Genomic DNA, 13,744 nt, shown 5'->3' with positions numbered 1-13,744 from the left:
TTGAGAGAGCGAGCACAGCCAGAGGAGGGGCAGAGAGAAGGGGAGACAGAGGATCCAAAGCAGGCTTGGCGGGGGGCGGGGGGGGTTGGTGAGTGACAGCAGGGAGTCCGATGGGGGGCTTGAACTCACTGATGCTCAACCGACTGAGCCATCCAGGTGCCCCACCAAAGTCGGCACTCTTAACTAAGGTGTTGTATACCTGGAGCAAGGCTCTTAACCTTTAGGCCTCATTATGCTCATCTGTGAGGTGGGTGAAGGGATACTTACCCTGTAGTGTTCCCGTGAGAAGTGAATGAGATATGTGTGGAGCACTTGACATAGTCCCTGGCGTGTAATACACACCAGGAGCTGTGAGCCGCTCTTCGTCGTTATGACAGTCCTCCCTTGTCCTCATGGCTCCTCTGCGGTGACTTCTTTGCCCCTCTCCTCTGTTCACATGGTCAGACTTGTCTGCTTCATAGAGATGGCAGTCAGGAAGCACTCTGAGTCCCACTGTATGCAGAGCCCTCCTTAGGCGCTGAGAAGAGCGTAGGAAAAGGAGGGACGCCCTCCTCTCCACCTTGTTCTCAGGGCATCCCCAGGCCAATGCCAGGGTTGGGAGGTCACGATGCACTGACATTAAGAAGCCTCAAATCCACAGGAGAAACTGCATGAACCCATGCACTGTAATGTAGATGCCAAGTAAAACAAACATAGCCTTTAGCAACTGCACATTCAGCTGGTCTGTAGGTGTTCTGCTTAGTTCTGTGCTGTGCCCTTGGTAGACAGGCAGCTAAGAGCTGAGGAAATTTATGGCCCTGTTACTGCACTGCTCTGCATGGTGCAGCAATAGGCGCCCAGGCTCTTCCCATGCTTGGTGTCCAGGTGAGGGGGTGGCCTCAGGGAGTGTCACTTTCCTTTTTGTCCAGGGCACCAGACCTGAAGGACAATTAGGAGTGTGGAGGAGAGGGTGTCCCAAGCCTGATCCTATGGGTGAGGTGGGGCTTGAGTGGTTCAGCAGAGGATGAGGGTAGACAGTGGAGGGCACCATAGGAGAGTGGGACAGTGTGCATGAGTTGGGGGCGAGGAGGGTAACAAGGAGATGACTTAGCAGCAGTGCAAGTGTGAGGTTGTGTGTTGACAAACCGAGGGAATGGATTCAGACAGATGGGTTGGGCCGCATATACAGGATCCCCCCCATCCAGAGAGAAGAACTAGGCAATAAGGAGCCATTGAAAGTTTAGATGGGGGAGAGTGGGCATCTGCCCTCTCCCCACCCCTTCTTCACAGCCCAAATGCCATTGTTTTCGACTCCACTCAGGTGGTTTCTCTGGCAGCTAGCGCTCCCTCTGCTGCATGTCCACAGCTCTTATCTGTGCTGTTCTTTAGGCCCTGCTCACTCCATGCCTTGTATTTTAGTTATTGACAGTCTCTCCCCATAGACTATAAACAGTTTGAGAGCAAATCCACGTTAGTTTCCCCTGATCTCCCTCATGATGTCTAGAACATTGTTGTATATGTTACAGATGATCTTAGGCCTGGTTCTTTTTGCAAGATTGGAAATTGGTTCAAGCTTGCTCAGATAACAAGAGATTTGTTGTAAGAAAGCAAGAAGCAAGCTCATGGATGCAGGTAATGACAGGCAGCCAGGTGTCTGGGGAACTGGAGCTGGAGGAGCTACCGGAAACCATGGCCCTTCCTCTGTTCAGGTGCTGCATGGCTCGTCCCATGTCTGCTTCTCTTCGTGTCTCTTAGTTTCAGTTATCAAAAGAGAGTACCAGCTTGCTCCATCAGCAGGTGTTAGGTGTTCAGTCCTCGTGTCACAAGCCCATGGGTGTTGGTTCTCCCTGGGGCGTGTTGGGCTATCCCTTTAAGGGGCTGCGGCTGGAGCAGGCAGACCTACCGGCATGCAGGTGTGGGAGGCGCACAGCAGCTACTTGCCGAACAAATGGAGGAATGGGTGAACGTCACTTAGGGGAGATTGCTCCATGAGCCACATGCAGGGGGGCTCAGAAGGCTGAGACTGGGGTCAGTTAGGAGACTGTTACATGACCTCAGGTTGGGATGAGTGGGGCCCAGAGAAGGGAAGGGGTGCTGGGGACGGAAGGAAAGATGGAGAGTGAGAGCCAGCTGAGGAAGGTGCAGGAAGAAAGAATGTGTGTGGAGGCAAGATGAGGCTTGTCAAGAAAGACTACAGACCCTTCCCGTCTTATTTTCTTCATCCTTCCCTCCCTCCTTCATGTCTTGAGGTCTGTGTTTACCCTCTCCTCATAATCTAGAAGTGGGAAAGGCGCACGCAAGCATGTGTGCATGTGTATCTCCCTTTAAATATATGGAGTGAACAGTCAGGGATGTGGAATGTTTTGATCAGTTCCAGCTAGAAGTAGAAAGAAGGGAATAAGTGCTTTAAAGAGAGTCCCTAAATTTGAAATCAGTATGTTTATCCTTCACCTCCATTGGGGAACCTAAAGGGTACTCAAAATCTTCCCTTTAAAATTAATAGAACTTTTTCTCTCTTTTTAAGCTACCATGTTTCTTGAAAATTGGAAGAGATTGCAGATGCGACTGGGCTACTTCTGGGACCTGACTGGGATAGAAGAGGAAGAAGTGAGTTTCCTTGCATACTTCTCTGGGTCCTTTCTTGGTTTCACCCTGGAAATAGATCTCCTTGAGTGAGATGACCACTTAACATTTGCTGCCACATCAATCCATTGGCTCCATGGTCTTAGCTGTGGTTGATAGGCACTGAGGCCAAGAGTTCAAATCTCCACTCTTCTCTTGAGCTATAAAACATTGGACCTGATAGGTAGTCAGGTGGAAAAAGAGGTGGTATAAGAGAAAAGCCTTATGGTAGCTTTGGGATTTAACTTAACTTTTGAGATTTAATTTCTGTCTCTCATGTCATGGCTGCTAGTGTGCATGAAGCCAAAGGGTAGGAATCACTCTCATGTAGCCCAGAGCATGCATATGTAAGCCTACTGAGGGTCAAGGGAGAGGTGTGGGTGCCAGATGCTGATTGCCTTTGATGCCTGTGGAAGAAGAACCACTGAACTATTATAAGCCAGTACAGCATGTGTGAAACTAGAGGATGAGCTAAGGGCAAAGGATAGGCCCTTCTGGAGTCTAGTTTTATGGACAGATGATATTGAAAAGACTGAAAACAAATCAGCCGTCCCCCTGGGCTCTTATGAGAACCAGGTCCACAGTCCTGATGTTGGCAAACTGGCAATGAGTAGTATGTGCATGGTTGCTCACAGTTCTTATCTGTTTCCACACACTACCAGTGACTGAACAGTAAATGTGAATATTGGGTAGGCACTCCTGATATCGTGGACATTGTTGATGAGGTACTGGGAACGGTGTCTAGAAAGATCAAGGGACACTTGCATTTGCCTGAGTACCCACATGCAAAGGCTGGCCACAAGCATTATGGCGGCTACATGGAGAGCAGGCCTTTTCTGTATTCTCCCATAGTAATTGATGTGCCTCGCCTTACACTCGGGATCTTTGTGAGTCCCTATGTCTGTAGCATGACATCATTTCTTCTCCTTGATGCTATAATTGGGCAGGTGGGCATTCCATTACCATGCACTGAGTACATGGGCTCACTGTATTCCAGTCCTGTGCGTTGAACATATGCCCGGGGACTGACGGCATCATGGGTTCCATGGCAAATCAGGGAATGTGCATGTGGATTCTACCTTCAGAGAGGATACAAATGAGGAAGATAAGCAACAGAGAATAATGAAGGCAATTGCCTTTCTTGGGGGAGAATGCCCAAATGAGTGCTTCCGATAAAAGAGCTGTAGAAGTGGGACTGTGGGTGTGACCTGATTGGGACATCCTTATCCTGTTGGTTCCAGTTGCTTCAGCAGAGAGAGAGACAGGGGAGTTATGGCCAGGTGTGGGGGTAGTGGTGGCGGGAGCTCCCACTCTCCTAATGAAGGGCCTAGCATGTCTCCAAAGAAGAGAAGAAGAAACATCCTGGCATCCGAGCCTGCCTGGGGCCAGAGACCAGCTAAGTGTGTGGGCTAAGTAGAGCTGAGGATGCCAGCAAGTCTCTGTTAGGAGGTATAAACACATTCACACAGAGAAAGGCATTGGTTGTGACTCAGTTCCCTCAAAATCTCAGTCACAGGCCCCTGCCAGGGGTGGCCATATGATCCATTTTCTTTAGTAGCCATGTTTCCTGTTTTCTGATGAACCCAGCGAGCAGTGGTAACTTCATGGGAGGTACATGATTTCAGGAACTCATGTGCAGGGTGAGAGTGGTCTGGCCAAGACTGGGTTTACCACAATGAGGTGGTCCTCATGGGCTCTGGTCACTCCTGATGGGTGAGGTTACTGCAAGGCAGGTTGGTTCTACAGCATGGTTGGTGTGCCTTGAGTGTGCAAGCCCAGGGCCAGGCATGGCTGAGAGGAAGGGAGGACAACCTTGTCTTTTCCTTTAATGTGTTTATATTTCAAACTAGGATATCAAACACACTTTAAGTTCAGTTCAGTCTGAACATACCCAGTAAGCACCAACTATGTACCAAGTTTTGATATGCAATATGGAATTATGTCGGGTGGTCTCTGAGCATCTCCAAAGGGTTCTATTCAACTAGGGTGCTGTCTGGTCTCTAATATTTAGAACGCAATGGTAAATATGTGATAGAAATTCCTTTTGGCTAATGTAGCCAGAAAAAGAAATGCCTTTTTAAAAATTTGTTTTGTTTTTATCAGAGTTTTGAAGACTGGCCAAATTCCATTGAAGAAAATTTCAAAGGGAAGAAAGGGTACCCACAGGAGGAAACAGCAGGCAGAAGTCTTGATCCGGGAAGCTAGGGGTATAGATCAGAAACAGTGAGATGATGGGAAGGTGCAGTTGGCTGTGGGAACAGGTTTGGGGATGTAGTGGTGGACAAAGCAACAAATATAGGCATGCACTCAGGTCGGGGTGGTTACTGATGGCTGCTGTGCATCTCCTGTAGGTCATGGGAAGTCATGGAGGGCAGGATAGGAAGGTGTTTATGACTTTACAAGATTCCTTATCTGAAGTGTCGTGGGCAGGTTTAACCTGCATTCAGGCGAGGAGCAAGAGGATGGCGGGTATGACTTGGGCATTGGGGAGTGGGAGGCAGGGGCCCTTGGAGGTCATGATTAGAAGTTATTTCTATTTTAACCAGATTGTATCTCTAGGAATCAGGAATATTCCCATGGTCAGCTGTCTGTAGTCCTAAGATGTTATGCTTCCCCGTGGTCTTCACTAGGAAACACTTACCTCCTCAGGGGAGAGGAGAGTGGTTAACTCACCGGGACAAAGGCTCATTTCCCCTCTGTCCTTCCCACCTGGGGGGAACCCACCATGTGGGCCACCCCAGGAAGGGTCAAACAAGTGGGATGCCTCAAGTCTAGGTTGTAAACCAGGGAGAAGTGGAAGGAGGCTAGAGACTGCTTTCTTTCAGGGCAGGGAAGGACGTGAAAAACCAAACCCAAGAGCCAACTTCTTGGGTCAGTGTGTCCCCTGCCTGAGGGACTTCCCTGTGGAACCAGCAGGGGCACCTCAAGGGATTTACTTTGGATTCTGTTCTTGTTGTAGGGAGGCCTGCAAGATCTCAAGAGTCTTTCCCTGTGAGGTGGGATGATCTTCAGCTCAGTGGGCCTCATTTGCCTCATTAGCTTCTGTCAGACCCCAGGTGTTCCTCTTAGAGAGTGTGGCCTTGTCTGAACACAGATATCCTCCCCTCAATCTCTCTCCCATCCATCATCTGTCATATCAAGCTTTAGATGACCCAGCTGGTTTCCTATCACATAGGAAGCAAAATCCTCTACCTGCCTTTTCTGACCTCAGCACATGTCATTCTCCTCCTTGCTCAGACCTTCCAGCCATGTAGACCTTCATTCTTTCCCATGCTCGTTCTAGTCTTTGCACTGGCTGTCACCTCTGCCTAGAATGCTGCAGTCTCCACATGGCCTATCTTTTCTTGACTTTTCCATACCAAAACATTACCGTCCTCTGACTGGCCTTCTCAGAATCCCCATTCTAAAGCAGCCATCCTATTTTATTTCTTCCATTGTTCTTATCCCTATCTGCTGGTTTCTTATGTGTGTGTGTGTTTGCTTACTGTCACCTTCCTCCACTTGAAGATGAGCTCCTCGAGAGGAGGGACCCATTGTGACCTCAGAGCTTGGAAAAAGGCTCAGAGCACAGTAGGAGCTTGGGAACTCTTTGATGAAGGCACTTGTTGAACATATCTCTGGATTTACCTCTTTAGATCATCTCAGAGAAGGCTGGTCCTGAGTTGGCCTGGTGCCATCCTTCAGCCAGTTCCTGAAGAGACCAACCAGGTGGAAGTAGCCTTGGGAAATATTTCCCGGAGTCTTGGTGGGAGGAGTTATATGTTTGTGATGATTTTACATCAGACCACCAATCCAGAGAGGCCGTGTATGGGGAACATCAGAAATAAGAAGGACCTATCCATGGCTGGGTGCATTGGAGCAACCCTCACAGGGACTAGATTCTGCTCTGGTCATGAGCTCAGTTGTCCAGCCCTCTGCCTTTGAAGAATTCTGTAACCTCACCTGACCTTCTTGGCTACCAACAGAGAGATCCTTGTCTGACCTGCCTCAGCTAGATGCAGAGCAGCCTAACTCTGCTTTGAGAGTCTTGGACTTCTGTTTATGCACCAAGAATGCTCGGCTTGTTCCAAACAGAGGAGGGGTTCTGAATGGGGGCCCAGTGTGGGGTGAGGTGAGCCATAGCCACCACTAGAGGAATGCAGAGACATGCCTGATGGCGTGGCACATCTTTGGAAAGTCAGAGGCAGGTTGAGAGCAGCCTCCTAGTCAAGTAGGGAAAGTTCCTCAGCCCCTTTTCAGGGTATGAAAGGTAGAAACAACTCTAGCTTGAGGGGGGTTAGAATCCACATTATGGTACTCACCAAAAGGATATTGCTATGGTTTTTTAATTAAAATCTTCCATGGAGGGGCACCTGGGTGGCTCAGTCGGTTAAGCATCTGACTTCAGCTCAGATCATGATCTTGTACTCCATGAGTTCAAGCCCCACATCAGGCTCTGTGCTGACAGCTCAGAGCCTGGAGCCTGCTTCAGATTCTATGTCTCCTTCTCTCTCTGCCCCTCTACCTCCCATGCTTGCTCTCTCTCTCTCAGAAATAAACATTAAAAAAATAAAAAAATCTTCCATGGAAATAATATAGATAAAAAGTGGCCAGATTTCAGAGGCCATGGAGGACAATTTCAAACCCCATTTCTCAAAGTATTCCTATAGGATGTTAATTTTTGGAGCAAAGGGTTTTTTTGTAAGAAATGGTGGCTTTAAAAAAATTAAGCAAGTGTCTTCACAGTAAAACTTTTCAGAGCTTCTAATATGCTCATTGTGACTCTCAGGTGATACCTTGTATGGGCTTTTCCAATCTCTTAGACCCTGAAATCCCTTTTTAGCTAAAACTCTTTTGGCACACACATTAGGAAATGATGTGGTAGAGAATGGATGAAGGTGAGAGACAAAATCAGTGAGCTTCACAAGCATTTAGAGATTCCCGGGTGCTCTGCATAGTGCTAATTACTGTGAAAAATACAAAATAAGACAGTTTTGGTAGCAGATCCTCATATTAGGAGACTCTCACATGCAAAACAGCTAGGAAAAAATAAAAGAAATATACATAATTGAGAACTATCTGTGGTACAAACTATGCAACTCTAGGCTATTCAAGAGGAAGGAGATTCCCCCAGGCATGCTGCCGCAGAGAAGTCCTGGAAGGGACGGGGCTGATGCATCCTTGGAGATTGGTAATGACAGGGTGCCTTAAAACCCTTCAATAGCATCACCCCCTGTTGCAGTGGTTATGCTTATAAGTCACATGCATGGTTTCTCCTCTCCAATGTTATGAATGTCCTGGGAAAGCCAAAGACTGGTCAGGAGCCTAGCTTGTTTGGCTTTTGGAATCTCTGACGTCTGAGCAGTGGTAAAGAAATGTGTGTACTCTGGGTCAACTCTGAGCCAGTGCCTGAACCCTTGCCTACAAGTTATCGATAAATGATGCGGGAACATGAAGTCCTCACACCTGTAGATATTTGTCCTTGGACGCTGTAGGGAAGACCTGCCAATGAGGCCAGGTGTACACTGTTAAATTCTCTTTGAAGTAAGTCCTGCATCTTCCTGCTTCAGCATCTGCATTGGTTTGACCGTAGTCCTCTTGATTAGTTAGTCTCTTTCCCCTGCCTAGTGACTCACTATTCAGGTTTATATTGCTGAATGGCTCAGTGATATCTCTTGAGCATTGGTGTACTTGCCAATGAGTTAGTCACCTAGGTTGTACAGGAAACAGGTTCAGGCAAGTGAGTTTTAAGATTCCCTGTGGCCATCTTTAGCTTTGATGTTTATTGGTCGCCATTTTAGCTTGCAGAATAATGGAGCAGGAAGTTTTGCTGTTGCCCTAACTCCCAGCTGTGGGGCACATCTGTTTCTCTGGCTGGGATTTGGCTCATTGAAACTTAAAGTTTGAGGTATGAGGATAGTTAGTAGGACAACCAGATGCTTCTGTTTGTATCAGCTGCCCAGTTAATGTTTCCTCTTTCCTTTCTCAACACTGGCGCCATCCCCAGGAACGTGCCCAGGTTTGGTTTTCAGTGTGGTAACAACTATTGTGTGTTCCTTCCCTCTCCCCCACATTGTGTTCCTGGTCTAGACTCCTTGTGATCGTGTGTGGTGTTCATATCCAAATAGCATTCGATCCTAAGTCCTGACTTTATACCGTACTCGTAGTGTCTGATTATCACCCACAGGCCAGGGGCTCTTCTGCCTGCTTACTTACTACTCTTTGACTCTTGGGTTTTAGGAACACTCCCGGCCTGAGTATGAAACCAAAGTTCGAGAGAAAATGTTAAAGGCAAGTGGCAAGTCGGTGGTCCAGAAATTGGGCACCAATATGGCTGAGGATGAAGATGAGGTAAGTTGCTGGTGCTTGTTGCTCGCCATCTTCTTCGTTTCTGAAGGTGCTTTGTCATTTCATTTGGAATGCCTTCATCAGAGACTGGGCTGTGAGAAGAGGTTGACAGGAGTGGGACAGGAGGGGATGATTCATGACACATTCCGTTGACCTGCACTCAGAGCAGGCTTTTGCCATGACTTGATTTGTCTCTCTTTCTGGATGGTGGTGTCTGGCCAAAATGGGAGAGTAGGTTGGAGAAGAAAGAAACAGTTTCAGTGCAGGACTGAATCACCTAAATACCTAATAATGATAACTACCACCATACTAACTAGCACAATGGCAGTTAACCCTTGTCGAATGCTTGCTCTAGGCTAGATGCCATTCTAAGTGCATTATATTATCTTATTTTCATGGTAAATTTATGATGCTGGCATTCTTATTAGGCAAATGAAAACTAATGACAAAAGTTATGTTCATAGCTTAAGTCAGTTGCCAGAAATCACCCAGCCAGTAAATGGTGAGTAGATCTGGGATTCTGTACATCTCTGACGGTCTGTGCATCTAACCACTACATGCAATACTGCCCTTCGAGTGCAGTGAAGAAGTCCAAGCAAGACATGGCTCTTAGGGCCAGCCGAGGCAAATTCATGCCTGTGTTCACTTGAGCTACTCATATAAAGTTCCTTACATTTCATTTTATCTGGGTGGGCTTTCACAAGTAGGAATGTGATGGTGAACATGTCTTCCGAGTCCTATTTCTGAGTTTTACGGTGGCATTCAGACATTAAAACAGAGCTTCAGAATCTGTGCTGTGATCTGTAAATACGCATAGTGTGTGTGAGCTGGGGGTACAGTGTGGGGGGCTCCTCTTTGGCAGTGCCTGTCTTCTCTGAGTGCCACCCTTCTTTGAAACTGTGTGTGTGTGTGTGTGTGTGTGTGTGTGTGTGTGTGTGTGTGTTTATGTCTTTCCTAATCTGGTTCCTGAAAAAAATCAACAAGATTGGAAATCTGTTGTTTTTGCATGTGTCTTTTCTCCATCTTGGCTTTGAATTCAAATTTCATTTAATTTTACATTCTTAAAGTTGGAACCATTCATGTTAACATGCAAATTTATTCAAGCACCAAAACAGAAGAATGTGGTGTTTTTGAGGCCAGAACACTGGCTTTTTTCTTCTTTCTTTCTTTCTTTCTTTCTTCCTTTCTTTCTTTCTCTCTTTTCTTTCTTTCTTTCTTAAAGAAAACAGGACTTAGAAGAGAAAGAGCATGGCTCTCTGAGTTATTTTTTTTTTTTCCTAGACAAAAAGTAAGTCCAAGACCACCAATTATTCAGGGAAATAATGAATTCATTCTTAGGACAGACTAATCATCACCACCACCCTCATCAGAAAGCAAGAAGTCTGTGTTCTCAGCTTTAGCAACTCCATGCAACCTTCTTTCTCCACCCTAGAGCAATATACAATGGATAATTTTATGGAAATCACATGTAACTTTTATTGACCACTGACTCATTTAATTTTAATTCCATGGACGGGAATGCCAAGGAGCTGGAATTGCGTACATTGAGACTGTGGTTCTAATATAAACTTTGCTTGGATATATATGCATGATAGGTCACATAACTTTCAGGAACCATGAATAATTGAAAAACATCTGAATGCATTATGAATGATACATATGTTTATGTTTTAGCATTCAACATCTATTTCCATTACACTGTTGAGAATGCAAAGCTCAAAGCATCTAATGTCTTATGGGCACTGGGGAGAAAATGACCTTCCTGATTGAGCAGTGAGAGAAGAAAATGGCTTGGAATGTGATTGTCAACATCCTTCTTCTGTTCCCTCCATTCTGTTAATACTGTAAATCTTCTGTTCCTGCTGTAAGTCTAGCCAAAGATGGGAGATGAAGGGAGGAGCACGTGTTGCTGTCTGATGGGAGGGATGCTGCTCTTGCCTACTGGAAGAGTTGAGGTCAATACCCACTGTATAACATGGCTCTGGAGACCCTCTCATGTGTGGGATATTTAGGAAAGGCCCCTTCTGCTGGGGAATAGACAGGGACAAAGAACCAAAATTTAGCTGGTGGTCTTGGATATGCCTCTTGTCATCCCAGAGGATCCTCTTGGCTCTGCCTTGACTGTGACCCCGAGTCTGCATATCCTCACCTCTCTTTACTTTCCTTCCAGTTGGATGATAAGCTACCACTTATTGAGACCCAGAGCAGTATGGGAATTTGCCCAAGACCATATAATGTGTGTGGGGAAGCTGGTAGTCAAACTTAGCTTCACCCGATCCCCAAGGCCTATTGCTTTTTTATTTAATTTTGAAGATATCAACCCCATTTTTAAAGACCTCTTTATTGAGATTTAGTCCTCAGACCATAAAATTCACCCACATAAAATGTACGATTCAATAGCTTTTAGTATATTCACAGATTTGTGCAGCATTTCTACCATCTAAGTTTAAAATATTTTTTTAAGGTTTATTTATTTACTTGATGAGAGAGAGCAAGCGAGCACACAGGGAAGGGGCAGAGAGAGGGAGAGAGAGAATCCAAAGTAGGCTCCACACTGTCAGTGCTGAACCTGATGTGGAGCTGGGACTTACAAACCGTGAGATTATGACCTGAGCCGAAATCAAGAGTAAGATGCTTAACCAACTGAGCCACCCGGGCACCCCTCAAATATTTTTATCACCCCAAAAAGAAACCCTATACCTAGTAGTTACTAAACTCTGGAAAAACAACTAATCTACTTTCTTTTTCTATAGATTTGCCTATTCTGGGGCCCCTGGGTGGCTCAGTCAGTGAAGTATCTGACTCTTGGTTTCAGCTCAGGTCATGATCTCACAATTCACGAGTTCAAGCTCTGCATCGGGCTCCATGCTGACAGCGCAGAGCCTGTTTGGGATTCTCTCTCTTCTCCTCTCTCTCTGACCCTCCCGCATGCACACTTTCTCTCTCTCTCTTCTCTGTTTCTCTCTTTCAAAGTAAATAAAAAAAATACAATAAAAAATAATTTGCCTATTTTGGGTTTTCATGTCAATGGTATCATGAAAAAAATGTAGTATTTAGCTGCTTTCACTTGGAAAAATGTTTTCATGATTCATCCATGTTTTAGCTACATCAGTATTTCATACTTTTTTATTGCCAAGTAATATTACATAGTTTAGATATACCTCCTTTATCAATTGGTATGATAAAGCCACTTGGATGGCTTCCACCTTTGGGCTGTTATCAATAATGGTGCTATGAATATGTGTGTACAAGTTTTTGTGTGGATGCATGTTTTCATTTCTCTTGGATTTATAGGTAAGAGTGGAATAATTGGGTCACACAGTAGCTCCATATTTAACAAGTTGAAGACCTGCCATACTATTTCCCAAAGTAACTGTACCATTTTACAGTCTAACCATACAATGTATGGTTTCTCCACATCTCAGCAACACTTGCTATTATCTTTTTTATTTTATCTATCCTAGTTGTGTGAAGTGGCATTTCACTGTGGTTTTAATTAGCATATCTCTAATGACTAATAATGTTGAACATCTTTTCATGTACTTGTTGGCTGTTTGTATGCCTTCTTTGGAGAAATGCCTATTCAAATCCTTTGCCCATTTTTTACTTTTTATTTTATTTTTATTTTTTTTAAGTTTGTTTATTTATTTATTTATGTATTTATGTATTTATTTATTTATTTATTTATTTATTTTGAGAAAGAGAGAGTGGGGGGAGGGACAGAGAGAGAGGGAGAGAGAATCCCAAGCAGGCTCCACGTTGTCAGTGCAGAACCCAAAGCGGGGCTTGATCTCATGTACTGTGAGATCCTGACCTGAGCCGAAATCAAGAGTTGGACATTTAACTGACTGTGCCACCCAAGTGCCCTCTTTGCCCATTTTTTAAATTGTTCTCTTATGATCATGTTGTAAGAGTTATTTAATAATCTAAATACCAATCCAATATATAATATGATTTACAAATATTTTCTCCTGTTGAATGGATATTGTTTTTTAATTTTATTGATGATATAATTCAAAGCACAAAAAGTTTTGTTGTAATTCAAATTATATGTATTTCCTTTTGTCACTGGTGCTTTTGTATCATATCCAAGAAATCATTGCCTAGTTCAAGGTCATAGACATATACTCCTAGGTTTTCTTCCAAGGGATTTTTGTGTTGGCTCTTATATTTTTAGGTGTATGATCCATTTTGAATTAATTTTTATGTATTAGTTAACTAACTAAGGTGTCCAAATTCTTGTTTTTTGTTTGTTTTTGCATGTGGATATTCAATTGTCTAGCACTATTTGTTGAAAGACTATTATCTCTACTGAATTATATTGACATCCTCATCAAAAATCTATTCAATATAAATGTAAGAATTTGTTTCTGGACACTCAATTGTATTCTGTTAACCCATGTGTCTATCTTTATGCCAGTGCCACATTGTCTTGATTACTACACTTGTGTAATAAGTTTTGAAATTGGGAATGTGACTTTGACTTTGTGCTTCTTTTTCAAAATTGTTTTGATGATTCTGGGTGCCTTGCATTTCCATATGAATTTCATAACCAGCTTATCAATTTCTGTAAAAAACACATGTTAGGATTTGTGATAGGAACTGAGTTGAATCTATAGGTTAATTTAGGAATATTGCCATCATAATACTATTAAGTCTTTTTTTTTTAATTTTTAGTGTTTATTTATTTTTGAGAGAGAGAGAGAGAGAGAAAGAGCGAGAGAGCAGGGTAGGGAGAGGGAGAGAGAGGGAGACACAGAAACTGAAAAGGCTCCAGGCTCTGAGCTGTCAGCACAGAGCCTGATGTGGGGCTCGA

At 44.5% G+C, this 13,744-nt stretch overlaps 1 protein-coding gene across 1 annotated transcript in view; it reads left to right on the top strand.

Moving 5' to 3' along the window:
• The window catches only part of LOC125918752 (anoctamin-2-like), a 94,460-nt gene extending 84,353 nt beyond the window's left edge, over positions 1-10,107 (top strand). The window contains exons 9-10 of the mRNA XM_049624946.1: positions 2,504-2,586; positions 8,821-10,107. Coding sequence (XP_049480903.1) covers positions 2,504-2,586; positions 8,821-9,081 — 344 coding nt within the window. The 3' untranslated portion in view covers positions 9,082-10,107. The remainder of the gene's footprint in view (positions 1-2,503; positions 2,587-8,820) is intronic.
• The last annotated feature ends 3,637 nt before the right edge of the window (positions 10,108-13,744 follow it).

The sequence above is a fragment of the Panthera uncia genome, chromosome B4 (genome assembly GCF_023721935.1).
Source record: "Panthera uncia isolate 11264 chromosome B4, Puncia_PCG_1.0, whole genome shotgun sequence".
NCBI lineage: Eukaryota > Metazoa > Chordata > Mammalia > Carnivora > Felidae > Panthera > Panthera uncia.
The sequence above is the reverse complement of the archived record's forward strand: the minus strand, read 5'-3'. Positions and strand labels throughout refer to the sequence as shown.